Source organism: Netta rufina, assembly GCF_964035555.1.
Source record: "Netta rufina genome assembly, chromosome: 1".
Lineage (NCBI taxonomy): Eukaryota > Metazoa > Chordata > Aves > Anseriformes > Anatidae > Netta > Netta rufina.
Genome location: NC_140123.1, coordinates 123454527 through 123480932, shown reverse-complemented (window position 1 = coordinate 123480932; position 26406 = coordinate 123454527). Strand labels below are relative to the sequence as shown.

The 26406-nt window shown below is 38.3% G+C and overlaps 1 protein-coding gene across 1 annotated transcript in view; it reads left to right on the top strand.

The window, feature by feature from the left end:
* SPAG17 (sperm associated antigen 17) overlaps positions 1-26406 on the top strand; it is a gene marked incomplete at both ends in the record, with an annotated part of 105561 nt that overhangs the window by 68124 nt on the left and 11031 nt on the right. The window contains 15 exons of the mRNA XM_084283157.1: positions 1945-2065; positions 4338-4756; positions 6449-6578; positions 9660-9880; positions 10792-10936; positions 13921-14075; positions 14484-14660; positions 15851-15978; positions 17015-17145; positions 18783-18910; positions 19305-19487; positions 21737-21850; positions 23441-23486; positions 25797-25899; positions 26304-26357. Coding sequence (XP_084139283.1) covers positions 1945-2065; positions 4338-4756; positions 6449-6578; positions 9660-9880; positions 10792-10936; positions 13921-14075; positions 14484-14660; positions 15851-15978; positions 17015-17145; positions 18783-18910; positions 19305-19487; positions 21737-21850; positions 23441-23486; positions 25797-25899; positions 26304-26357 — 2255 coding nt within the window. The remainder of the gene's footprint in view (positions 1-1944; positions 2066-4337; positions 4757-6448; positions 6579-9659; positions 9881-10791; positions 10937-13920; positions 14076-14483; positions 14661-15850; positions 15979-17014; positions 17146-18782; positions 18911-19304; positions 19488-21736; positions 21851-23440; positions 23487-25796; positions 25900-26303; positions 26358-26406) is intronic.

Sequence of the window (26406 nt, the reverse complement as noted above, 5' to 3'; positions counted from 1 at the left end):
CAATTGTATGGTACCAAAAAAAACCTGCATAAATTCCTTTATTATTAAAATTCTGTCATGAGGACATCTTGAAGTTCCTCCTCTTCTTCCAAGAGGCTATTTATGATTTCATTTAGAATGTCTTCAGTAATTTTTTGTGTTTTAATAAAAACTAAAAAAAAATCAATATTCATTTGCTAGTGCATTCAGCACCAGCTATGTGAGTCTGCAGGTATTTTAGAGGACAAGATCTGAGGTGAAGTTGACAAATTCACATGGACATCATCCAGAAAATAGGATGCAATTCAGTAAGAAAATGTATTAGGTTCTACAATTGCGCATAAATAATATATCAACAGAATGGATGACCATTCCATCAATAACACTTATGCAGAAAAAGATCTGGGAGTTGAAAAGGATCACAAGCTATACGTAAGTCAACAATGCCATCTTGCTGTGAGAAGGGCAAACACCATATTGAGGAGAATAAACAGGAGAATAGCCTGCTAAATATGTGAAATTATTCTTCCATTCGGGGCTGGTAAAGCCTCAGTTGCAGTGCTGTTTCCAGTTATGGATAATGCACTGCAAGAAAAATATTGGCCATGCTGCAGAATTCTAAGGAAAGCACCAGGAACGGTAAGAGGTCTAGAAAACTTGACCAGTGAGGAACGGTTAAAAAACTTGGTTTGGGTTTCTTTGATCCAGAGCTTAGAGACAGAACAGCCTGCTCTAAAGAGCTAAATGGACAACATCATCTCTTATGTTAGCCCATATAACCAGAAATTGTTATAGAAATTATCAGAAATAAACTTATTTTTTTGCAAGAGAGATTCAGGCTAACCAAGAGGAAAGTCTCAGTAAGGCTAAACAAGGTAAAGCACTTGGAATAGATTGCCCAGGGAAACGAGGAAATGTCTAGCCCTGGAAATTTTTACAATAGGTAGGTTTTCTCAAACTGTATACTTATACTTGATATTTTGATATAGTTATACTTGAGTTTTTTGTTGGTTTGTTTGTTTGTTTACTATTAGAAAAGGAGAAGTAGATGACAACTGAGGTTTACTTCAACCTTTTTCTTCATTGTCTTCCTTATGACTCCTGTGCCTGTGATCTTAGGGTAATGAGGATAGCCTTAATTACCCAGTAATATGTAAAGTAGCTATAAAATATACAGTATCCTTTATCTAAAATGATAGGGCAAAATATCTGCCATTTTTTTCTATTTTTCCTCTATATTTCTTTTCCTATAAATCAAGAATACGGGATAATACCAGGACTAGTTCTCTCTGTTACCTGTCTGCAAAAAAAATAATTTCATCTTAGGACTGGCATGGAGTAGCTCATTGTCACATACGTTTCTGAGGAGATATCATCAAAGGATCCACTGTTGTATATTTCCCAAATGTTCTAGTGTCTTCAGACATTCCTTCAGTCATCCTCATCTTTTCTATTTGTCAGGATGGTTTCCACTACAAAGCAGTACAAAGAGAATTCCACCTTTTGATTGTCAAGTGTTCCTCTTGTCCTCTTCTCATTTACCATATTTCCAGCAGACTGGAAGTACTGCTCTACTTATCTTTTATGCTCTTTTAGTAATTATAGGTGCTGTTCACAATTATACAGTGCTGTTCTGTTATGGTCTTCCACTTCATGTTATCCATGTATTGTCATATCTTCCTGACACCATGCACAAGGTAGCATAATGACTCATCAAAATTAATAAAGTTATGAAAAGTTTTTCTTAAAAGGTTAATGAAGAGGAATGAAATAAGATAGCATAACCAAAAAAAAAATCAGGTAAGGTTTCCCCTTCAGAATCCATACATTCTCAAAGTGTTATAAATGGCTGATAGAAAGTACTTTTTTGAAATGTTTTGATAAATCTGATATATATATATATAATATAATTTTTTCTTAAGTCTTTTCAAATGGAATAAAACTAGTTCATGTTTCACTCTGTAGGTGGAAATAGAAGAACCAGCTTCCCAAACACAAGTCATTTCAGATGCTCTTGCTTTCCGAAGCTTGAATGTCTCCTGTCCCAATGGACTAGTATTAACTTTCCTTGGTGAAATTTTTGAAGGTTAGTTTTTTCAGCCACTGTAGAATAAGGAGTTTTTAAAGAAGTTTAAATTGCAGAAGGAAATTATTTCTGCCTTGATGGGTGTAGATGTAACAATACGAAGTATTAACGTCTCAGATTCCTGATTCTTTCATAATGGCTATTTAATAGCAATTGTAACATAAATAATGTGTTTCATTATTTGCACTATTTTTCATTATTTGCACTAAAAGTGCAAGGATTTAGACTGGGGGGAAGAGAAGCAGGAACCCTAAAAATACTGTGGGAGTCATGTTGAATAATCTGTTGAATATGCATATGTATAGGAATACAGGTGAAAAGGAGCAATTTCAATTCCTGAATACATATATACAGAGGAATCTTAAGTGATAACGGTTAGATTAAGTTACCTATATCTGTGTTTCTTTGGAATATTATGTATTGTTGTTAAGTCTACAAGGCAAGTTTTTCATAGTTTGGAATATTCAGGACAGAGTAACAAGAATGATTAATGGATCAGAAGGTTTATCTTACTGTGAGCTCATGTCAAGAGAACTTTATTTGATTACCAAAATAAAGATTAAATGAGTGACTGGTGCCAGTGTGGAAGTACAAAGAAATCAGAATTTTGGTGACAGCAATACAGAGCTTGTAAACACAGTATAGAAATGTATTACAAATTTTAGAGACTTGAAACTCAAGAATAGCGCTTTTATACTAGATTTAAGATACACTTATTTTTTAATGCTAAGAGTGACTAACAAAACTAACCCATGCTGTGATATACTGTCTTCTACTGGATATTTTATAATTGGGTTTAGTTGCTTTTCTAAAAGATATAATCATGTTGAAAAAGGAACCACTTCAAGTAAGGCCTTTGCTTTATGTCACCCAGAATGTACAGACAGGGTGTTTGTAACAACCCTTTGTGCACTTATCTTTGAATTTCCTTTCAAAGAATGATCAGGTATATAGATATGCCTGTAAGTTTTTGTGCCAGACATATTCTTCTGCAATGCTTCAATTTCCTTGCATTTTTGAAAATCAGCATGAGGTTCATCTCTGCATACCATAAACTGTTGTAATTCTCATTTTTTTTTTAAGTTTTGGGTTTTGAAGCAGACAAATGCGTTTTAGTTTTCTTTTGTCACCTGGTCAGTTTTTAAAATGGCCACATCCAGATGTCATTTAATGCCTATGTAGAATAGATCCATGCAGCCCAGGATGTGTTAGAGCAACTGAGTAGGTGAAAATAGACCAGAACAATTTCAGAGGTTCCTATATATCCAGGATTTATCACACATGCCAAATCTTGCTATCAGTAATTCCAACATATCCTGTATGTGAGCTATTGCATAAAAAGCAGCAGAATCGTTCATTTTCCTGGCAACCAATAAAACAACAGTAAATATCATCCATACCTCTTAGAAACTAGCCAAGTAGCAAGTCCAGTGTATATAAATTAAGAAGAAAAAAAAAAGTTGTTTTTATTAAATAGCAGTAGAAATGCTATATTGTCCACCAAGATACAGCACAGGTTTATAATCACATGGTTGAGAAATACCTTGATTTTTTATTTTTATTTTTTTGCCATACAAGCCTGAATTAATAGTAAAATATTCCCTCATTTTTCTTATCAGATATCCCTTCCCTATTCATATCAAAATATTTTGGCAGTTTAGGGTAAATGTGCTCTGATCAATCTGATATAAAGTACAGTAAAGAGGATGCAGATGGTTTTCACACATACAATTTGGCAAGGAACATAAGTTCAAATAGTAAATAGTTAAGGTGAACAGAACAGTTATGGACACATACATGTAGTGTCTTGACACAACTGCCTATTATACTCATTAGCACAGTGAACACACTGCCATAATTTAATCTAAAAACTTTATTTGTTCAAGTAGACAAAATATCTAAGTTCATTTCCATTTAGTCTTAAATTTGGTGAAACTCAGTTACTTTTTCTCTGCTAGGGGAAGTTAGAAGATTCCTCTCACCAAATGTCAGTCTTCTAAAAGTTCAGCATCTGTAGTAAATCCTTCTTCAAATTTCTCTTGTTTTCATGTGGAAAAGACAGACACCTCCACAGGAATTTCTAATTAGATAACTGCTTTAAATTGTTCTATGATAGAAACTGTCCCTAACTCCATGGATTGCAGAGGAAACTGAGGAGAGTTACTTTTAATAGCTTAAGTTGAATACCTCCTGTAGACAACATGGTGCTGGGGTTTTTACACTGTTTGAGTGCGTGTTGCACAGTATTAAGTAACTGTGAAAATGCTTTCAGATTTGAAAGGTGAGACCAAAGCAGATGAAGCCAAGGAAGAGGAGCCTGAGAAAGGTGAGACCAAAGCAGATGAAACCAAGGAAGAAGAGCCTGAGAAAGGTGAAACTAAATCAGATGAAGCCAAGGAAGAGGAGGTTGAGAAAGCTGTAAATGAAGCAAATGAAGCAGTGGAGGAGGAGGTTATGGAAAGTGGAGAGAAGGAACATGAGGTTACAGAAGGTGAAGTAAAGCAAGAAGACACCGAAAGAAAAAAGGCGAAACAGCCTGCTCTGGAAATTCTTGTTAGGCAAAGTTATCCCCAAAAGATAAAGAACTCTCAACTATATACAACAGTGGCAAGTCATATAGAACAAGAGGTGTCAAGAGTCATCACTAGACAAGGAACTGTCGTAAAGTACATGATGGATGGATCTACCTGGGTATGTTCAGTTGAATTAATTGGAAGCAGCCTGTGTATGTGATTACTGTTGAACTTGTGCTTGTCAGCTGACATAGAGAAGTATTCAGTTTATAGATGCAGGAGTTAAGTAACAACTGAGCTTTGCAGCTATGTCAAGATTAAAATGTTCTTGGCTTTGTTCAGAAGCAGAACTTAGGGTGCATGTGGAGCTTTAACGATGAAAATTTTAGGCACATGAACATTTAGACAACTTTGAGTTTAGAAAACAGCTGGATAAAGTTTTGAGAACTGCATTCCTTGAATTAAACATCTAAAGTGTGGATTAGTTAGTTAGTCTTTGGGTATTTTGGCAACACAAAAACATCCATATGTTTTTTAAGTAATCTTAATGGTGATACAGGATCCAAAAAAGACCTGATCTTCAGTCCTGCAGACACCTTCAGGTATCCTAAATTTTCATCAAAAAGACTCTATGTTCCTATATTTCTATATTCCTTGTTTGTTTACACATAGTAGTTTGGACCAAATTTTTAGGTGCTGTAAGTTAGATACCACTTTTGCAAATACTGTAATCAATCTACAAACAATTATCTTTTCAAAGTCTAAAATTCTGTATAGTAAGCAATCAGATGAAAAGAGTTGTCTGATTGTACTCAGAAACTATCAAAATTATTCCTTATTATTTCCTCAATTTTTTTACAGTCTAAGTAGACAACAAATCCTAGTACAAATGCATTAGATTCATTCATTACATTAGATCTTAAACCATTAACCCAGCATTTCTGAGAAACATATGCATTTCAGAAATATACAAGGAGATGGCTGCTGTTTGTTTATTCTCAAGATACAGTCTCCTGACAGAAGAAAATAGGTCATGTGCCCAGCAAGATTGTAACATAACACCTGTATATGCAGATTAATTGCCACCTTCTTTACATTAACTTAATATCCATGAGTCATCAAAAATGGAATGCATATAGACAAGCACTCAAAAATGAAAAAATGTTTAATTATCTTACAGTAACTGTGACTCTAGAGGTGTGACTATATGTTGTCCATTTGTTTTCCACATTGTACCATCTTCTCCCCCAAATATCTGTGCTGTATTTGTAAATTAATTCAGAGATTATATGGGTAATTCTAGGTTTGATCTGCCACACAAGGAATATGCATATCAAGAGTTAAGCATTTTGGACAGTAACCAACTATGATAAGATAACCAAGCTATGGTTACTCAGAAACCAGCTATAAGATACATAACCGTGACTACTTTTTATTAGCTGCCTTGATGGATAAAAAAAATAACAGCAATCCTAGACATGTGGAATAACTGAATCCCAAATCAGTGTGGTGATACAGATGCATTACCATTTCTAGAAAGAGTGGTATTCATAAAACATCAACCTTTGACCACTTAAGCAGTCAAAGGATAACCTTTGCTTTTATAATGCCTATTTGTTTCTAAATATAATCCCCATTGATTATATATGTGAGTTATAGTAATTAGCAGTCCTTTCTTTTTAAGATAGCTTCTTTATTTTTTGTATTTATTCTGGCAGTCTTACTTTTTTAGTTCTATCACCCACTATTATAGTAACCCAATATTCTAGTCTCTATTCTAGTGACTATTATATTAGTGACACATACTTTTGAGATTCTTTATTACTGTTTGAAATCATTTTAGCTTCTAATATGTCTTTGGTTTTTGTAGATTCTGTTTGCTGATGGCACAGTGAGTAGGAGTCCTGATTCTGGCCCTGTCCTTCCACCACCTGAAATTCCAGATAACACGGAACTGTTACCAGAATCAGAGCCTTTACCAGAGACTAGCACTAAGAAAGGTAACATTTTGAGTGTTTCAGACAGATTTAAAGATAACAGGGCTGATAATACTAAATAAAGGGCATTTTTCTTTAGTCTGAAAATTCTGCCAGTGTAAAAATGAATTTTTATCTGTACTCAATTGCTGTACACTGCTAATTTGTTATCTTCACAGCAGATCATTTCTCTCCTGCTCCAGTTTTCTTTTTCTTCTGAACTGCAAGAACTCTAAGAAGTTAAAGGGTATATAAGAACTACCTAGCTAGAAGAGTGACTTAACAGTCATTTCAAATAAATCCTTGCAACTACAGTAGTGTCAAATCCTTACTTACGTATTACACACTTTTTAGTCCTGGTGTTGAGAAATGTTCTTTTCACAGAGGACTTACAACATTTTTCTTTCTCGTTGCATGTATTTCAAGGCACCTAATCTTGGTCATAATCAACTGATTGTATGGATTTGTGGTCTGCTACAGTATTCTCATGTTACTGTGTTTGGCAGAGAAAGAAACAAATAAATGTTTGCTTATCATAGAATCATAGAATCATTTAGGCTGGAAAAGACCTCTAAGATCATCTAGTCCAACCTTTAACCTAGTACTTAAAAGTCTACCATTAAACCACATCACTGTTATACATCTATGTTTTTTTTGAAGACCTGCAGGCATGGTGACTCAACCAGTTCCCTGAGCAGCCTGTTCAAATACTTTGCAACCCTTTCAGTGAAGATTTTTTTCATAATATCCAACCTAAACCTCTCCTTGCACAACTTGAGGTCTTCTTTTCTTATCACTCGGTGTGTGGGAGAAGAGACCAATCCCCACTTTGCTATAGCCTCCTTTAAAGTAATTGTAGAGCATGATAAGATCTCCCCTGAGCTTCCTTTTCTCCATTCTAAACAACCCCAGCTCCCTCAGACACTCTTCATACAGCTTATGCTCTAAACCCTTCACCAGCTCCACTGCCCTTCTTTGGACACCCTCAAGCACCTCAGTGTCCTTCTTGTAGTGAGGGGCCCAAAACTGAACAGAGCGTTCGAGGTGCGGCCTCACCAGAGTCAAGTACAGAGGGACAATCATTTCCCTAGTCCTGCTGGCCATACTATTTCTGATACAAGCCAGGATGCTGTTGGCCTTCATGGACACTTGAGCACACTGCTGGCTCATATTCAGACAGCTATTAACCAATACCCCCAGGGCCCTTTCTGCCAGGCAGCTTTCCAGCCACTCATCTCCCAGCCTGTAGCGCTGCTTGGGGTTGTTGCACCCCACGTGCAGGACCCAGCACTTGGCCTTGTTGAACTTCATACAGTTGGCCCCGGCCCATCAGTCCAGCCTATCCAGATCTGTTTGTAGAGCCTTTCTGCCCTCAAGCAGATCGACACTCACACCTAACCTGGTGTTGTCTGCAGACTTACTGAGGGTGCACTTGATCCCCTCATCCAGATCATTGATAAAGATATTGAAGAGAACAGGCCGCATTACTGAGGTCCGAGGGACACCACTAGTGACAAGCCTTCAGCTGGATTTAACTCCATTCACTATGACTCTTTGGGCACAGCCACCCATCCACTTTTTAACCCAACGAAGAGTACACCCATCCAGGCCATGAGCAGCCAGTTTCTCCAGGAGAAAGCTGTAGGAAATGGTGTCAAAAGCCTTACAGAAGTCTAGGTAGACCACATCCACAGCCTTTCCCTCACCCACTGAGTGCATCACCTTGTCAGAGAAGATCAGGCTTGTCAAATAGGACCTGACTTCCATAAATCCATGCTGACTGGGCCTGATCACCTGGTTGCCCTGTAAGTGCCTTGTGATGGAACTCAAGATAATCTGCTCCATGAACTTCCCTAGCACCGAATCCAGACTGACAGATCTGTAGATTCTCAGATCCTCCTTCCCACCTTTCTTGTAGACAGACATCACATTTGCTAGCCACCAGTCAACTGGGCATCCCCTGATAGCTAGGACTGATGATGAATGATGGAAAGTTGCTTGGTGAGTGCTTCTGCAAACTCCCTCAACTTGCTTCATACCTCAGTGTGGTCCCAGATCACTGTCAGTGCTACATAGTACAAAGAATAATTATGAACTGTCATAACATTAACTTATAATTTATTGGAAGCATGTGAATAAAAATTGCTGCTAAAGTCTTTCAAAAAGAGATTTTCTGATTCATCATGTCCAGTCCCCTGTTCTTAGAATATTCCTTAGGATATCTGCAAGGATAGAGATTTGTCAGAGAACTACTCTGACAAATCATCTTCTAATTTTTGGTCTCAGTATCTGTGGCCAGTGTATATATTTTATTACTTATCCTTTTTTTATAATCACTTTCCCCCCCCACCTTTCCTCTCTACTACTTAGTCTTGCCAAACTTACAGTGAATATTTGTATCTTTTTTGCATTTTGTTTGCTAGGATTTGTATGCTGTAAACTTCTAGAGTCCTGTCCAGACCATGCTGTTGTGTTTTGCCTACACTTTGTCTAGTTCCTTTTCTTGTATATGGGAGACCGGAATTCTCTGTAATATTCTTGATAAGATTTCTCCATTACCTTTCACAATGTAATCTGCATCTCTTTTCTTCTGATGTGCCATAGGTTTGGATTTGCCTTTTTTGTCACTCTTCTTTCACAGTGATAACTTACACTCATTCTATATGGATGGTATATCCAGGACTTTATCTTACTTAACTGCTGCAAACTTGTCTGAAGCAGAAATCATTTTTATTAGTCCTTTTTTCATAAACTTCTTTCTATTAGGTTTAACAAATTTATACTACTTGAGTCCTCAAGCTCATCGGATAGTTTGGCATGTCTTTTTCTCCTATAAGCCATTCAAATTCTGTTCTGCTTTGATAGTACATTCCAAAGTCATGTCATAATCAGATATCATTAGCATGCTATTTGTTTTTATATGTCATTAATGAACATATTAAAGAGCATTACTTTGAGTAACAGCTCTTATAATTTCTGTCTAGTCTGGTAAATCATTCTTTCGATTCTGTCAAAGACAATACTCACAGAAATTCTTCAGTTGATAGATTTTGTCTTTTGCCTTAGAGAACGCAAAGTCTAATACAGACATTTTTGTTTCTGCAGGAAAAGGAAGTGACAGAAATGGTGCATCACACCCAAACAAGGATGAAGTATCTGAAAATACCGTTCAGGGTCTAGTTGATTCTGACCAACCTAAGGAGAATCAGGCAGGAACCTGGATAACAACAACCCCATTAGGCATTCAAGTGGGCACTGAAGGAGCAAAACGAATGGATCTGGAGCCAATCTTAGTCTATCAGGCAACTGACCCAGCTGATGGAACGGTACTACTATTTTTTGTGTGTTATTATAGCACTCTTAAGAGACAGGGATGCCATCATCTGTTGTAGCATATGTTCATAGAATCATGGAATCATAGAACCATAGAACGGTTTGGGTTGGAAGGGACATCAAAGATCATCTAGTCCCAACCCCCCTGCTTTGGGCAGGGACACCTCCACTAGGCCAGGTTGCTCCATGCCCCATCCAACCCGGCTTTGAACACTTCCACGGAGGGGACATCCATATCTTCTCTGGGCAAACTGTTCTAGTGCCTCACGACACTCACAGTAAAGAATTTCTAACCTAATATCTAATCTAAGTCAGCCCTCTTTTAGTTTAAAGCCATGACTTCTTGTCCCATCACTCCCTGACAAAAAGTCCCACCTAAGCTTTCTTGTAGGCCATCCATAGGTACTGGAAGGCCGCTATAATGTCTCACTGGAGCCTTGTCTTCTTGAGGCTGAACAACCCCAACTCCCTCAGCCTGTCTTCATAGAAGAGGGGCTCCAGCCCTTTCGTCATCCTCATGGCCATCCTCTGGTCATGTTCTAATATGTCCTTCTTGTGCTGGGAGCCCCAGAGATGAACACCGTACTTCAGGTAGTCATCAGTCCAGCTGCTCATTGACATAGAGAGTAGTAATTAAGCCCCTGTCTGTAGCACCAGTCCTTAACCATCTATTGATTTGCTTGATTTGACTGTTCTTTCAATACATCATAAAGATTTTATTACACTGTTACTAATACAAAAGCTGCGGATTTTGAAGGAAATGTAAATCCTCGGTGTCTGAACTAGATAAAGTTGTATTAGTCCAGCTTGTTCAGAGTTTCAATACATATCATCTTGTATTACTGTTGTTTCTGTTAGAGGTATCTCAGTGCTAATATATGTCCATATTCCTTCATTCTTTCAGGTTATGACTGTACGAGATGATGAAGTGATAATCGTTGAGAAGCAAGATGGTAGCAGAGTAGTAGATCATGCCGATGGTACTAGGATCACAACTTTTTATCAAGACTGCAAAGAACTTTTTGTGCCTGAGGATAGTGAGGAAACAGGTAAAATCAAAAGGGGTGCACTTATCTCTGCTTTATCTTGTTTCATAATTGTCAAAATATACTTATGAAGGCTCATGCTAGTAGCCTAGATAACAAATCCAATGATGCAGTGTAGGCTAGGTTTGCCTTTCTGGTCTTTTTTTTTTTTTTTCCCATCAGCATTCATTGTAAAATTTACACTGCAGCAAAGAAGTAAATTTCCTTCTTTCCACTTACATATTTGTGTGACCCACCTCACCATGTGAACACAGTGCCTGAGAGTTCTGTTATTTTCATTGCCCTCCCTACACCTATCCTGATATAGCATGTAAGTTGATTTGAATCTTAACTGAATATATGTATAAGGACTGGGGCATCCTTACAATCCTCAGACAAACCGTTGACTCCACAACCTTGGAGATATTCAAAACTTCATTGAATATGGCTTTGGAAAATGCCCCATGTAGATACATTTGCCTGAAACAAATGAGGCTAATGGTCATCCATGTTTCTTCTGGCTGGCAGTGTATTCTGTATGCTTCCTTCAGTTGCTGGACAAGTTCTGTCTTCTGTAATTAATATGAAGTGTATATTGACTGTGTTGGTCTCAAGCCGACAAACTGTTCAAACAAAGTAGGAAGTTCTGGTTGCACAGGGAAAGATAATTATTCAGTTAACAGTGTGGAATTTTAAAAATTAAAACAGTGACCTGTCTATTCAATGGGAAAGCAGTGGCCAAATTAACACACCAGGTCGATTTGCTTTCTATCACTTGTGCTGCTGAACAGGAATTCCTTCGCATCCTAGAGCATGTATCACAGGCGTTAAGTACTTCAGTGATCCAACTTGTTTGTTACAAATATCCAGATCATTATGTTTAGTTACATACCTGATAAATTAGAATGTAGTCACCTGGCCATCCTTAGATGAATGGACTCGCTGAGGTGATCAGCTCTGGTGCGGGTGGGTTTCACAGCAGAGTCAGGGATGGTGGTGTACAGGGGGGTCTCCTGAGCTGGGGAAGCCCCAGGGGAGCACAGAGACCCACCAGGGGCCAGCAACTCACACAAGCAGCTGACAAGGTGTGGGCACAACCAGTAGTAATGGCAGCCACCACATAAGCAGCCCCTAGGGAGCACGGCAAACAGGGTGGGCAAAAAGGGCATGGTGTGGCAGTTGGCATGGCAGTTTGGGTGGGAGGGCATCCCTTTGAGGAAGGGCCATCCCACTGGCCAAAGAGGGAGGCGACAAGTACACCTTAACCCTGCACCTGGATCTGCACAGTCCACGGGCACTCACCCTACCTGATTCTCAATGCAGAACGGTGGGCAAAGGCTGTGGCACTGGCTGCACCATCTACCCCAGTGGTGGCTAATGCCTCTACCCAGACAGAGCTACTGAGGGGTGAGACAGCAGTGCAGACCTCTGACTACTGAAGTGCCTGGATCTTTCCTTGGGGCAGGGACAGGTGGCAGACCTGCCTGCAAAAGTTGTGCCTAGGAGGAGGACCTCCTGCACCAGGTGGCTGAGCTGCAGGAGGCAATGACAAGGCTGTGTAGCATCTAGGAGGCTGAGGAGGAGTTAGACAGCTGGATCCTAGCGTAGACTGCAGAGGACCAAACAGCCTGAAATTCCCTCACTGCCACTCACAGAAGGGAGGGGGGGCAATAACACAGCAGAGTGGAAGTTGGCAACAACAGGGACCAACAGGAGAGTCTTCCCCCAAAGCCTGAGGTGCCCTTATGGAACTGCTTCACCCCTCTGCTGACTGAAAAGAAAAGACCCATTGCAGGGAGGGTGGAGCTGAGTAAGACAGATTGGTCTGCTCCCTTCATATCAATTAGTCCAACTAGGAAAAGGTGACAAGTGATAGTAGCAGGAGACTCTCTTCTGAGTGGTACAGAGGCACCCATCTGCTGACCTGATCCGCTCTTGAGAGTAGTCTGCTGCTTACCAGGTGCTCATATCAGGGATATCACCAAGAGAATGCCAAGCCTAAGGACTGTTTGCTGCTGCTGTTTAACACCAGTGATGGTGTTAAACTGGATGCCACTGATGCAGCCAGGAGCAGCCTGTGAAGTATCAAAAGGGATTACAGAGCACTGGGAGCAGCAGTAAAGGACTCAGGAGCAGAGGTAGGTTTTTTCAACAGTTCTGCCAGTTAAAGGGAAGGGGATTGAAAAAGCCAGTTAAATCTGGCAAATAAAAAGATGGTTACAGGACTGGTGCCACAAACAGGGGTTTGGTTACTACCCTCCAAGTAAATGAGCAGCTGGAGTGATGACTACCCAGACTACCATGTTCAGCTCTGGGGCCTACAGAACAAGGACATGGACCTCTTAGGACATGGCCAGAGTAGGGCCATGAGGATGATGAAAGGGCTGGAGTCCCTCTCCGATGAAGACAGGCTGAGGGAGTTGGGGTTGTTCAGCCTCAAGAAGAGAAGGCTCCAGTGAGACATTATAGTAGTCTTCCAGTACCTAAAAGAGGGCCTACAAGAAATCTGAGGAGGGACTTTTTGTCAGGGAGTATAATGATGGGACAAGGAGTCATGGCTTTAAATTAAAAGAGGGCAGATTTAGATTAGACATTAGGTTAGAAATTCTTTATTGTGAATGTCATGAGGCACTGGAACAGGTTGCCCAGAGAAGTTGTGGATGCCCCTTCTGTGGAAATGTTTAAGACCAGGCTGGATGGGGCTTGGAGCAACCTCGTCTAGTGAAAGATGTCCCTGCTGATGGCGGGGAAGTTAGAATTGGATGATCTTTAATGTCCCTTCCAACCCCTACCATTCTATGATTCTATGAATCTTCCTATATTCAGTAGAGAGTTCAAAAATTCAAAGGTTGCATAATGTTTACACAACAAAATTATATGATAAAGGATGTTATCAAAAGTTTGACGGTCTTTTACTGATCAGCCTTTTGAGAGAAAATGCAAATTGAATCCTGACACTGTCCTATGGTTCATTTACTCCAGTCTAGTTGTTCTGTATTAATTCTTAGATGAACTCTCAGAAGCCATTACAAAGAAAGTGAAACATGTACGAGTAGAAAATCCCAAGTTTGCTACTGTTACAACAAATTGTGAGGACGGTTCTTGTTGTACCATCTTTGGAGATGGGACATCTGTTACAGCAAGGCCACAGGGAACATATCAGGTGGGAGTTGTTATACTTCGTGACAGTGATATTTATCTGTGTCCAGAGTTCCACACCATCAGCTTTTCTCACCTTTACTATTTTAACTCCCTTCTCTGTAGCCTTCATGAATTGTATGAATCTCTCTATTTTATACTCTGCCAATGTTTAGATAGTTACTCACAGCAGTAAATTTATTTCACAATCTTAAATTATTTTCCAAAGTTAAAGATTTTACAAAGACTAGCATCAGCTTACTCTTTCATCTTCCTTCTTCCTCTCCCTCCATTCCCTCAAAACTGTATAATTCAGTAGTAATGATCTGAGAGCTCTCTTCTTGATTTGCACCTGTTCTTTATTTTTATGCTATATCTAAGCTGAACATTTCACCTTTGAGGACTGAAACTCATCACTTTTTTCCTGTGATAGGTTTTACCCATCAAGACAGGTTCCCTTTTCATCGATGAAGATTGCACAGCAGTTTATACCCATGAAGTTTACAATTTTATCAGCAAGAAGGAAGGAAAACAAACAGGGAGATATGTTATGAAACACACTTCCAGCACTATTTGTGAGATGATGGACCCTGAAGGAAATCTTTTCAAGGTAAAATACATGGAAGGAAATGAGTTTCTGCATTTTAGGTAATTTTATCTCATAAACATTTTTCAAAGTTAGCTTGTAGCCTTCTAGTACTAATTTTTAGAGTAGCCTAGCTAGCCAGAAGGAACAGTTCCTGAATCAGATCTCTGAAATGTTCTTGAGAACGTGACAGTTCTCAGGTTTCACTTTTTTGGTATTTCCCCACTCTAGAGAGGTTGAAATAAAACACATGGTCTACAGTTTACATCACCTAGCTGTAAAGCTATCTTAATTATTGACTCATATCAAAAAAAAAAAAAAAAAAAAAAAAAGCTCTGCAAACAAGGATTGAAAATGAGAGAGAGCATTGGCTTTTCAGAAGATCCATAGAAACACACTAATCTGCCTGGTAAGGCAAATATTGTTGTAAAATTCAGTCTTTAAATTCACACTGTTTGTGCTGTGATCCTTGCACACCTAAGACATGCTTTTGAGCTAGGTTAGTACTTATCTTTGAGTTCATTTAAGTGTCTGTGATCCACATACTGTTTTCCCATTAAAGGTTCTACTTAAAGGTTCTAAATGTGACATCCGATTGAAATCATTACCATTTCTCTGAATTATGTGTTGTTTATAACCACATGCTCTGATAAATCTGATATAAAGTACACTAAAGAGGATATAGAGGGGTTTTGAACTTACATAGTTTGGCACTGAGACTTCCTTGGATATACATTGGCATTATACATTATACATTATATATATATATTATATATACATATATATACATTACATATATATATATACATATATATACATTATATATTATACATTATGTGGGAAATATCCCCAAAATTTTGTAAGACAAGGTCTCTTTTTAACTAATTTATGCGCAATTGCAATGGCATGCATCCTGCAAGTAGGAGCATGCAGCAGAAGTGTGTCATAGTCCTATGTCCCTTGCTACCTGATGCTTGATTTCTTGCTAGGTTTCCTCACTGGCTGAGTACTACAGGTTCACAACCTACACAATACTTATAAATATGTTTCTCTTTTTACACTTCTTTTTTTTTCCTGTGAATTTCAGGTTGCTCCACCTGAAATATATTTTTTTTGTCTCTTTCACTGGGATAGATCATATTACAGTCCAGCAGCAAGTTACTGTTTTAAATAAATCATGAAACGCAAGTAATTTTATATAATTTCAATTATAGGTCATGGCTGATGGCAGCACATCTGTGGTTGTTCCTAGCATTGGCTCTGACAATAAGGAGAACAGGAGTTCGGTATCAGTACTCCCAGAAGATAAGAAACCTGTCATTTATGATGAGCATGTCCCCAGGTAAACAGCATGAGTTCAGGTTTTGTAGACTGGCATTTTCTTTGTTCAGTACTGTGTATCTACACATTTGATGTCAACTTCTTGAAGTTCCATTTTCTTGTTTTGTCATCACAGTGCTTTTTAATTTTTGCCATCTTGAAAAGAATGCAGTCTGAAAGCCATTGGATTTGATTGGTGTGGTGCGTTGGCATTGGCCAGCTGACAGACACCCACTCAGCTGCTTGCTCGTTTCCCCTCCTTGACAGGACAAGGGCTGAAAATAAAATGGAAAAGCATGTGGGATAAATACAAATTGCATAACAGTTACTGTCATGGGCAAAACAGATTCACCTTAGGGAAGAATAACATCATTTATTGCCAGTTAAAATAGAACTGGATGGTGAGAAACAAAGACAAACTAAAACACTTTCCAACCCAACCCCTTATCTTTCCCCAGCTCAACATGACTCCTCCACTTCCACTCCTTCACACACCATGAGTGGTACAGGTGTATGGGGAATGGAGGGTGGTGGTCAGTCCATAACAGTTCCTCTCTGCCTCTTCTTCTTCCTCACACTTCTCCCCTGCTACAGTGTGGGTCCTCTCCATATGCTGCAGTCTTTCAGGACAAGTCTGCTCCGGTGTGGGCTGTCCACAGGCTGCAGTTCCTTAAGGGAATATCCACCTGCTCCACCATGGTCTCCTCCATGGGCTACAGGGGAACTTCTGCTCTGTCACCTGCAGCACTTCCTCTCTCTCCTCCTTCTCTGACACTAGTGTCTGCAAGGTTGTTTCCCACACTTTTTTCCTGACTCCTCACTACCTGCACAGCATTCGACCCTGTCTTAAATATGCTTTCCCAGAAGAGGGTCCAGGTTGGTTTCTGGGCTCAGATGTGCCTGGAAGCTGGGGCCGTTGCAGCCAGCTGGAACCATCTGTGTCCAGCATGGGGCAGCCCCAGCCTCTCCTCACAGAGGCCACCCCTGCAACCTCCCCCAGTGCCAATACTTTGCCTCCTATGCTCAATACAATTGGAGTTGTGTGGCTGGCTCTCCAGGTTCTTTGTCATCCACACGGATGGTTCTGGAACTGAACTCCTGCGGCGCAAGGATGTAGAAGAGTATCTCGCTGAGGCTTCCAGTGATCCAGCTGCTGTAGTCTTGCAGGAACCTGTACAAGAACATCCAGGTAGGAAAACTTAATTTCTTTTCTGATAATCTAGTAACAGAAAAAAAAAATTACAAAGGTGGTATCAGAAGTGTCAAAATTCTTATTTGGAGAGGAAATTTGAAAAAGTTTTTCCCCACATAGACAGGCATCCAAACTTCTGGCAGTGAAGCAAAGGGAAGGAGCTTGTGCAAAAACTCTGGGAAACAGAATTAAATGAATGACAGTTTGAAGGGATCAGTGGAGGAACAGCTGGCATATCTTTTTCCACTCTCAGATAAGCACACAAAAGCATTTACCAAATGCATAATTCTCTGTGTGTTTCCATCAAAAATATTAAATATATTGCAATTTTCATTTAATGATATAGTTGGTTTATCTATGAAGACAGTGATGTTCTGTTGTTGACCATTAGTCTAGCTGTTGGAAAGAATAAATATATGTTATTGAGAAACTGGAAAAATATGACTGAAATAGGAGAAGCCAATACAGGGTTGGTATGTGGTACCAACCATCCCATTACAGCAATGCAAGAATTTACAACCTGAAATGTCTGTTTGTTATTGTGAAGTTAGTTAGAGATACTGTGTTTCTATAAATATACCAGGGCATAACAGGTAGATTCTTATATTAAACATATCTTGAAAAAGACAGAAATATATGGTTCCCCTAGATGTTGGTGATGATAGTAATGACCAGTTCCTCCCCACTGTATAAACTGACTGGAATAATTTTGTCATGGGAAAAAGAAAAGAGAAAGGGCACTGAGAGGCCCAAAAAAAGACAGGGGAAGTGGAAATCTCAGGAAGATGGAGAAGATGCATACCAGTGAAAATCCCAGCCAAGAAAACCTGCTTGCAACCAGCAGTCATTTGTAATGGTGGCAGTTCAATATTACCTCCAAGGAAAATGACTTTCATGAAAGTATTCCAATCACAGGTTAAGAGAAAGATAGAGGAAGAGTTCCAGGTTCGAGGTTTTCTTTGGATCCAGCTGTTATAGGATGCTCTTCCAGACTTCATACTCTGCCTTTCCCTGTACACCATTTGAACTGATAATGAAGCTTTACAATTTTGAATCATTGTAACAAAGTACCTCAGTGGCAATATCAGAAGTCCAACAATGGGGTAGATAAGATTAGATTAAGTAGACTTTGGGTTTGGGTAAGAAAAAATATTTTGAAAAACTTCAAAATTAATCAGAACACTAAAAAGAGATGTTAATTTATCTCTGATGGAATCCATCCAGTGACCAGATTGTTACGTATAAATCACAGTAAAAAATTATGTTTATTCTGAATATGATGTACATCTTTTGAGATTAGTATTCAGTAAACCTGGAGAATGGTCTGTTCTTCTTTGTTTGGGATATTGTACACACTGTACTACTGAGCTGTTACCCAAGACTCAAAGCAAGTAGTGTAGGCCGTCAGTTGTTAAAGATGGTCTGAGTAATCCAAAGCTGTCAGCTATTCTACAATCACCTCAAGCGATCCAATATTATCTATAGCCATGTGTATCATATTTTCACATTGAGTTTTACACCTGATAATAAGTTTCTTTATACTTATGAAAGTATATTTTTTCTGGAGGTCTGAAACATTTGTCCATCATTTTTGGATTCAAATTGATTCTTACCAAAATATGCCTTTGAACCAGGTGTTTTAAGTATTACTGTCCTCCGCCCTTTGCTTGAAGCCTCCCCCTGGGTAATGAAGAAAGAACCAGAGAGTATTGTTCCTCCAAATCTTCAGACAAGTACTTGGAATACATTTTCTCCTCATGAGGTATAATTTTTCAAAACTGTCTTTTGCTATTTAAGCAATATCAGATGTTTGGTACAGAGGGGGAAGTGGAACTCTAAACAATGTGACATTAAGTTCAGTTTATTAAGCAAACAAAGCAAAAGGTAGGCTGTGTCAGGGAAAATCTAGTCAACTTGTGTTTCTTTTATACTCAATGAAGTGCTACAGCAGTTTTAAGGAGAGTTCATTTTTCCAGATGAAGGGGTCATAGGATAGATAACTTGTGCCTAATGATCTACAGACTTGATTATCTGGATCTATGATGTTATAAACAGAGTATGTGCTTTTCAGCCAAGATAGGCATTACTAATATCTGTATTTAGCCAGTAATATAAATAGCCTCTTGCTCTTTTTCCTTGATCTTGCCTATGTTCAGACGAAGATCACAGATCCTCCAGTCAGAACGTATGTTTGGAAGGGTCTCGACATTGGATCCAAAAAGCAGACATGCTTGCCAGTACCTGTGCGAAAATGTCCTAATAAACTGCAAATCCGTCAGCTGTTCCAGTATCAGCCACTCAGTGATGAACTAAGAGAAAAGCTACAGCTTTCTCTCAAGGTAGTACAATCATATTTGCTTCATTCTTACGATGAGCAACAGAGAACAGATAAATCAGGTGACATGAATTTATACACATCTGAGACGAGTTCTAATACTTTTGAAAAACATCCAGCATTTCATACATAGACAGGTACTCTAAGAAGAATGTATTTCTGAAACAGCTCAACTCTCCTCTCCCATCCCTTTTGGAACCGACTTCTGTGCAAACACATGGGGTTCAGTCCAGTGCACATCATAGACAGTAGACTAACAAATAGTGTCTTTTCTGTCAGTATTGATATCTGTTACTTTTACTTTGCTTAGGGTTTATTTTCCGGCACAAAGTCTTGAAAATGTATATCTATAATGTTGTACAAATATTTCTAACCCACCATAAATCTAGTTAGCTTAGTGACTTACTTAGTCACTGAAACAGTAGTCTTTGTTATCAGTTAGTTTTCATGGATCAGTACAGAATATTTCTTAAGTTCAAGTCTGAATTCCATCACGGTTCATGTCTAGCAAATAGCTGTGTAGCCTTCTGATAAAGTGCCTGTCCATCCCTCATTAGTGGTGGGTTCGTAAAAAGGTAAAGGTTGCACCTCCTGTTTAAGCATTCTGAGATAGGATCTGAAAATTCCGCTGTTGATCCTTACCGGCAGTTCCATACTTCACTTCTCTGTTTTGGTATAAACCACTGATTTATTTAATTCACACTGTGAAAATGCTCTTAAAACAGATTTTAGAGTTAAAAACACATTGTTTGCCAAGTAAAGAGTAACAAATTTACACATGTTCTATAACTTAATTATTTAACATATTTTGGTGATGGATTTGCAGACTGAATTTCAAAATTATTGGCATGTAAAATCTGTGAAGGTAGTAGCACATTGTAACTTGTCAGACTGTTTTTTCACATTATAAAATAATAGAATATCATTGACAGCTGTTCAGCCCTGGCATGGTTTGAAACATGCCAATCTATCAGAATTAAATTTTATCCTTTTACAGTCTATTCATACAGTAAAATGATTCTTTAATTTGCATGCTGATTTTTCAATGGAAACACTCTAAAGAAAAAAGTTCCAGACCAAAATCCTAACTTAAGTCTCTCCATCAACCAGATCTGTTTTGGCTTTTAGAGAAAGAACACTGTTATGTCAGGAAGGAAGAACTGCAATTATTGGCACTGAGGTGACATTTGTAAATAACTGTATTAATCTGAAAAGGAAAAATCCTCATTGCTTATATATCAATGTCTAATTAATGTATTTCTCCAGAAACGAGTATCTTAAATTTTTAGCCAAATACTCACTTTGGCAGAACCAAGTTAGTATCTAAAGAACAAGTTATCCTTCCTTCCTCCATCTACTTGGAGAGGCATGAAGAAATGAAAATGAACTGGAACCAGATTATTTCTGCCAAACTTCTCCATTCATAAAACTCAGTATTGCATGTAGCTTTCTAGCAGGGTGGTGTGTTAGCACAACCCTCTGTAAGGACCCTTTTTTCCCTCCAACTAATCTTCTAAAGCATAAAGAAATGTGGACAAAGAAATGTCCTTTTCTTTAGCATTCTGTGATTTTGACAAAGTAAACTTGTCTGTTAAAGCAGAGTTTCAAACATTTTCTGAAGCTAATTTTTCAACCATGATGTTGTACATTTCCTTTTCCCTAATAGAGAACAAATGGAAAGGAGAGAGACCACAACCAGTGTTTGTTAGATCACCTTTTATTCATTAAGCAGATCTTAATATAATCAAATCATTATTATTAATAGCAGATATTTTCTCAATACATGATTTTATTCAATTACATAGTTTACTCAGACATTTGCATGCTCATTCATAATTTTCTTGCTGGTACAGCAGCTGGGAGGCCATCCCTGACTACATACTGAGAAGCAAGGGGTCACAGTGCTGCACCAGAGGATTCTAGGTATCTCATCACCACCCTCTTGGATATGCTCCAAGTCACACAGCTTATTGTGGATGCTAATGTGTGCTAGTGGCCTGCTAGAGATTTTACCTGTTGCCTTCTTGGCACATACACCTCTCTTAGACCTCTTAGGTTTTTGTAACTATTTCTCCATGCAAACCTCTAGATAACCAGTCACACAGATTGACACAGAAAGGGTCTTTATGACACTGAGAAGTACATGCATCCATTGCTTCTACAAACCTTTTTCTCTATATATGTGTCCATTAAGTCTAGTTCTGCAAAGCATACATCTGCCTCTTTCTTGTTCTTTTTCCATTGTTCCACAAGGAATACATAGAAAGCATTTTAAAGCAGGAAAGTGAGCTGGAAGAGATGAATGTAAAAGAACCAAGAACAGAAGATGAAAAAGAGAATGCTGCAAATCTCCTTGATCTGGTTACGGTGAGAAAAAATATGTATATATAATTTTAAAGTGCTTCTTTCCAACAAATATGTTGTATTGTGTTGCAAGTGTCATCCTTAAAACACATCTTAATCTATTAATAGAATAGCAAATGTTTGGATAGCACAATGCCACCTCTGCTGTAGTTTAATGGTGAAGCAGGGCCACACTGAGCTACTGGAGCTCTGGACTACTGAACATCACTACTGCCATTCTGGTTAAGCAATGCCGAAAACAGCTTATGAGTTTGTCCTCTTTAGAATGATACATTCCCAAACACAAAAATTACTGAAGTACTTGTGTCTCCCAGAATTAGGATGAGAATGTTTCCAGGCTGTTGTCACTCCAGGTAAGAAACTTGTTTTTTCAGTCACTGCAACCTCCATACCAAGAGTTAAAACCTGCTTTTGGGGTAATCCAAAAACAAACTGGATCATTATTACTTGCCTCTGCCTGTATTTTGGGCACATCTGCTCTGTTACTTTGCACAGCAAATTAGACTGTGAGAAGAAAAGGGAGAAGAATAGGAAAGGTGGGAAAAAGGAGAAGAGGGACTTGGAGTAGGAGTCAGGAAATGGTGAGGTGAGTGGGAGATGTGTGGTGAAAATAAACTAGAAAAGTTCACGCAGCAGAAGTGGGTGGGCATTAGAATGAATAAAAGAGACACTGTTTACATCTTATGTTAAGAATGATCATAGATGTAGTGGTCAGTTTGCTCTATTTCAGTTCTTTAAATCATTCGTTTCCTACAGCTTTCTTTAAAATTTGTTATTTTTTGTGTTAACTCATATGCTATTTTTAATAGTTACTAAAGTGTTTTCTTTTTTAGTCTCATTTAGGAAATGTTTTTATTTCCATTTAGTCGAATAATAAGCATATAGTGACTTCAAACATACTGAATTTAAAAATCTGGCTTTTGATTTAGTCATTTTAGTGTAAATATTCACTACCAAATGATGTATCCACCTTTCAAAAGTGAGTATATTCTAGCAAATGAACATTGTTTTAGGCTTAGAGTCCCTCCTCCCAAGTCTCCACTGTTCCTTCACTGTTACAACCTAGATTGCACGGTCATAAGAACCCTGGCTTCCACTTAACTGTTTCAGGGCCAGCATGAAAATAAAGGAAATGTCTTAGTAAAAGTATCTCGCACCGCTCAAACTCTTTACTATCAACCAACCTCAGGAGAGTTCCTCATTAATGAAACCTGCAAATTTCTGAATACAATTCCTATTGATTTGATTTCTTGTGTCCATGAGTTTTAAATCTGGTTCAAATCCTTTGCAGAAGATTTTGAGTTTGAATATGAACTGGCTTAATTGGTTTAATAAACAGCAACCATGTAAAATATGAAACCACCTGTCAAGTGCATCATTAAGAAAGAAAAAAGTACCTGTTTAGACCAGGGAAATAGTACCTCATTTCATTTTGTCCCAGCTCTTGTTCTCTAACACACTGAAATACCTTCATTCCTGTAGTCACATTCTCAGTAACAGAGTAACACTTGTTTGGATTAGAAATCCTTTGAAGAGGATGCTAATGTGAGATCTGTTTCTCGCCTTGTCACAGTTATTTGTTCTTCATTTCAGTCCTTCTCTATATGGGAGAAGTCATCTGAAGATCTCAGTGCCAGAGGTAATAACAATTGAATATCTATCTTTTAAAACCATTGAATGCCATAGTAAATATTAAAGTACAGTAGTAGTATTTTGAAAGAAGTAACACAAAAGTGAATTAATCTGTATGCTACGTACATGCTTCCATCTCTTTCATTTTGAGCATGATTTGCTTAGGGGTTGGAACTAGATGATCTTTAAGGTCCCTTCCAACCCAAGCCATTCTATGATTCTGTGATATTCACAGGTGGTTAGAGCTTGTTAGCATCGATGATTCAGTACCTCTAAAAAAAACACTTCCTGTGTTTAGGTATGTGCATTTGTCACTTTGATCCACATTTCTGTGTGTACGCAGTTTTCTCAGGTATAAGAACTATGACACAGCTCTACTTGGTTAACTTTATACATATATCAATATTTCAGATATGTTTTTCAAAGCAACTGGGTACATCCTGGTTGTTAATTACATTTGAAAATCATGTCTCAAACAGTCATGTTTTGGTTCCGTCAGCCTTGTCTGAGGGAAAAGAAGAGCAAATGTACTAGAATCATAGAATATCCTGAATTTTCTGAGTTAGAAGGGGCCCACAAGATTATTGAGTCCAATTCTTGACTCCACAATGGACTACCTAAAAATTAAACATATGACTAAGAGCATTGACCAAACACTTCTTGAACTCCAGTAGTCTTGGTGCCATGACCACTGCCCTGAGGAGCCTGCTCTAGTACCCTCATGTCAGTGAGGAACCCTTTCCTAATATTGATTGGGTACTTTCCTAATATCCAATCCTTGTCGTGGTGTCATGCCATTCCCTCTGGTCCTGGTACTGTCCCCAGAGAGCAGATCTCAGCGCCTGGCCCTCCACTCCCCTTCATGAAGAAGCTGTAGACTGCCATGAGGTCTCCCCTCAGTCTGCTCTTCTCTGGGCTGAACAAAGTGATTTCAGCCACTCCTCATACATCTTCCCCTCTAGACCGTTCACCATGTCTGTTGACCTCCTTTGGACACTCTCTCATAGCTTTATATCATTCTTATACTGTGACACCAAAACTGCCCTAAGTACTGAAGGTGAGGCTGCACCAGCACAGAGTACAGCAGGACAGTCCCTTCCCTCAGTTGGCTAGCAGTGCTGTGCTTGATGCACCTCAGGGTACAGTTGGCTTTTTTGGCTGCCAGCGCACACTGCCTTGCTAAGAGTATTTCTGTTTGTTAAAAAAATATCAAAGCACAATATGCAATGTAAATGGAAACTGCTGCAAAGGCTTGCTACAGTTTTCTGATTTTAAAAATATAATCAAAACATGCTTCTAATATACCATTATTAACAAGGAAGATAAAGTGAAAGAGAAGATCTTTAAAAGAGGCAAAAATAGAAAGAAAAAAATAAAAGGAAAATACAAGTTATTTTATTGTTAAAAAGGTGACCTTTTTTTTCTTTTTTAAATTGCTATTACATAATTCCTAAAACACTAACAGATGTTGTCGTGATCAAATAGGATCATATCTCTCAAATACTCATATATCCTAAGTTTTGGCACAAAAATTTTGTTTGAACCAATAAAATTTCTTTGAATTCACAGTCTAGGTGCAAAGCTTGAAGTAAGCAGCACATTTTATAGAAGATGTAAGTAGACAGGGAAATTCTTTGTTAAAGTCCCCAAATTTTTCTGAGTCTTAAATATGGAAAGTTTGGCTTTTCTGCGTTGTACATGTTGAAGCAGTAGTTCCTTCCGTGGGAATATTGATTGTGACTGTGAAGGCAGCTACAATTAAGTACAACGTAAGACTGCTGAAAGTAATAAAGGTACCTGAAAGCCCACATTATTTTCTTCACCTGGAGACAGAGACCTGGCATGTTGGTTTCCACTCAAAGTGACTGAATGCGAGCAACTTTTCCTATTCACAGGTATTTGATTTGTGTCTTGAAAGAACATAAATATATTTCAGGAAATACAGTGTGGAGGTTTGAGCTTAATATGCTTCTGGTTTTTTTCTACGTTGAACTGAATTTTGCCTCTTATTCCACACTAATAAAGAATCTGTAATTGGCCTTTCTCATAAAATTGCTTATTGACTGTAAAAGACAGAAGAATCCAGGTTTCTCTTCAACTGGCTCTGCAGTATTATCCTGGCAATAAATCTTTAATTTGATTAAAAGTACAGGGATGTAAATAATAAGGACTAATTTTATCTTCACTGCTTTTAAACCATAGGTTTTCATTAAATGTTAGAAAGAAGCATTAAAATTATATCCTTTTACATGTTATTCATAACAGTTACAAATGTTTAGGATAACACTTATATTAAGTAATATTCTATACTCTGCAGCTAACATAACTGAGCTATATGAACATGCAGTCGCTTCCCAATACCAGCATCACACAGAGAAGACAGTCACTAAGCAAACAGAGGAACAGGAGCAGAGTTTCAGGTAGGACAGACCAGTAAAAGCTGATGTAAATAACATGAAGGATGGAACCAAGCTGACTGTCATTAAGAACCAGGACCTAGATCTCTAGATACATATCACAATAGCTTTTCCTATGATTATTTTGTCCCTCTATGCCTCTTTTTCTTTATCTGAAAAATGTTTGAAAGTTTGTCGGAAAAGGATTTTGTGGGTTACTTTGGTTGAATAATACAATAAAAATTAGGAGTTGTGCAAACAATTTTGCTGCAAAATATACAAATCTAAGTCATGAGTCCTTAGTTAAAATTAATATACTTCATAAAGAGCATTTCTTTCCAGGGTTATCTTATAAATGTGTTTGTGCTTATAAAACATTATGCTAGTTTTCTCATTTTCACTTCTTTTTTTCCTTGCTGATCATTCAGCAAAAATGGACAAACATCAGCATCCAAATGGCAAAGCAAACTACAGGAGTACAGGTATGAGTATTAGTAGGACAGAAAGTTAATTGTTTTAAGAGCCAACTTA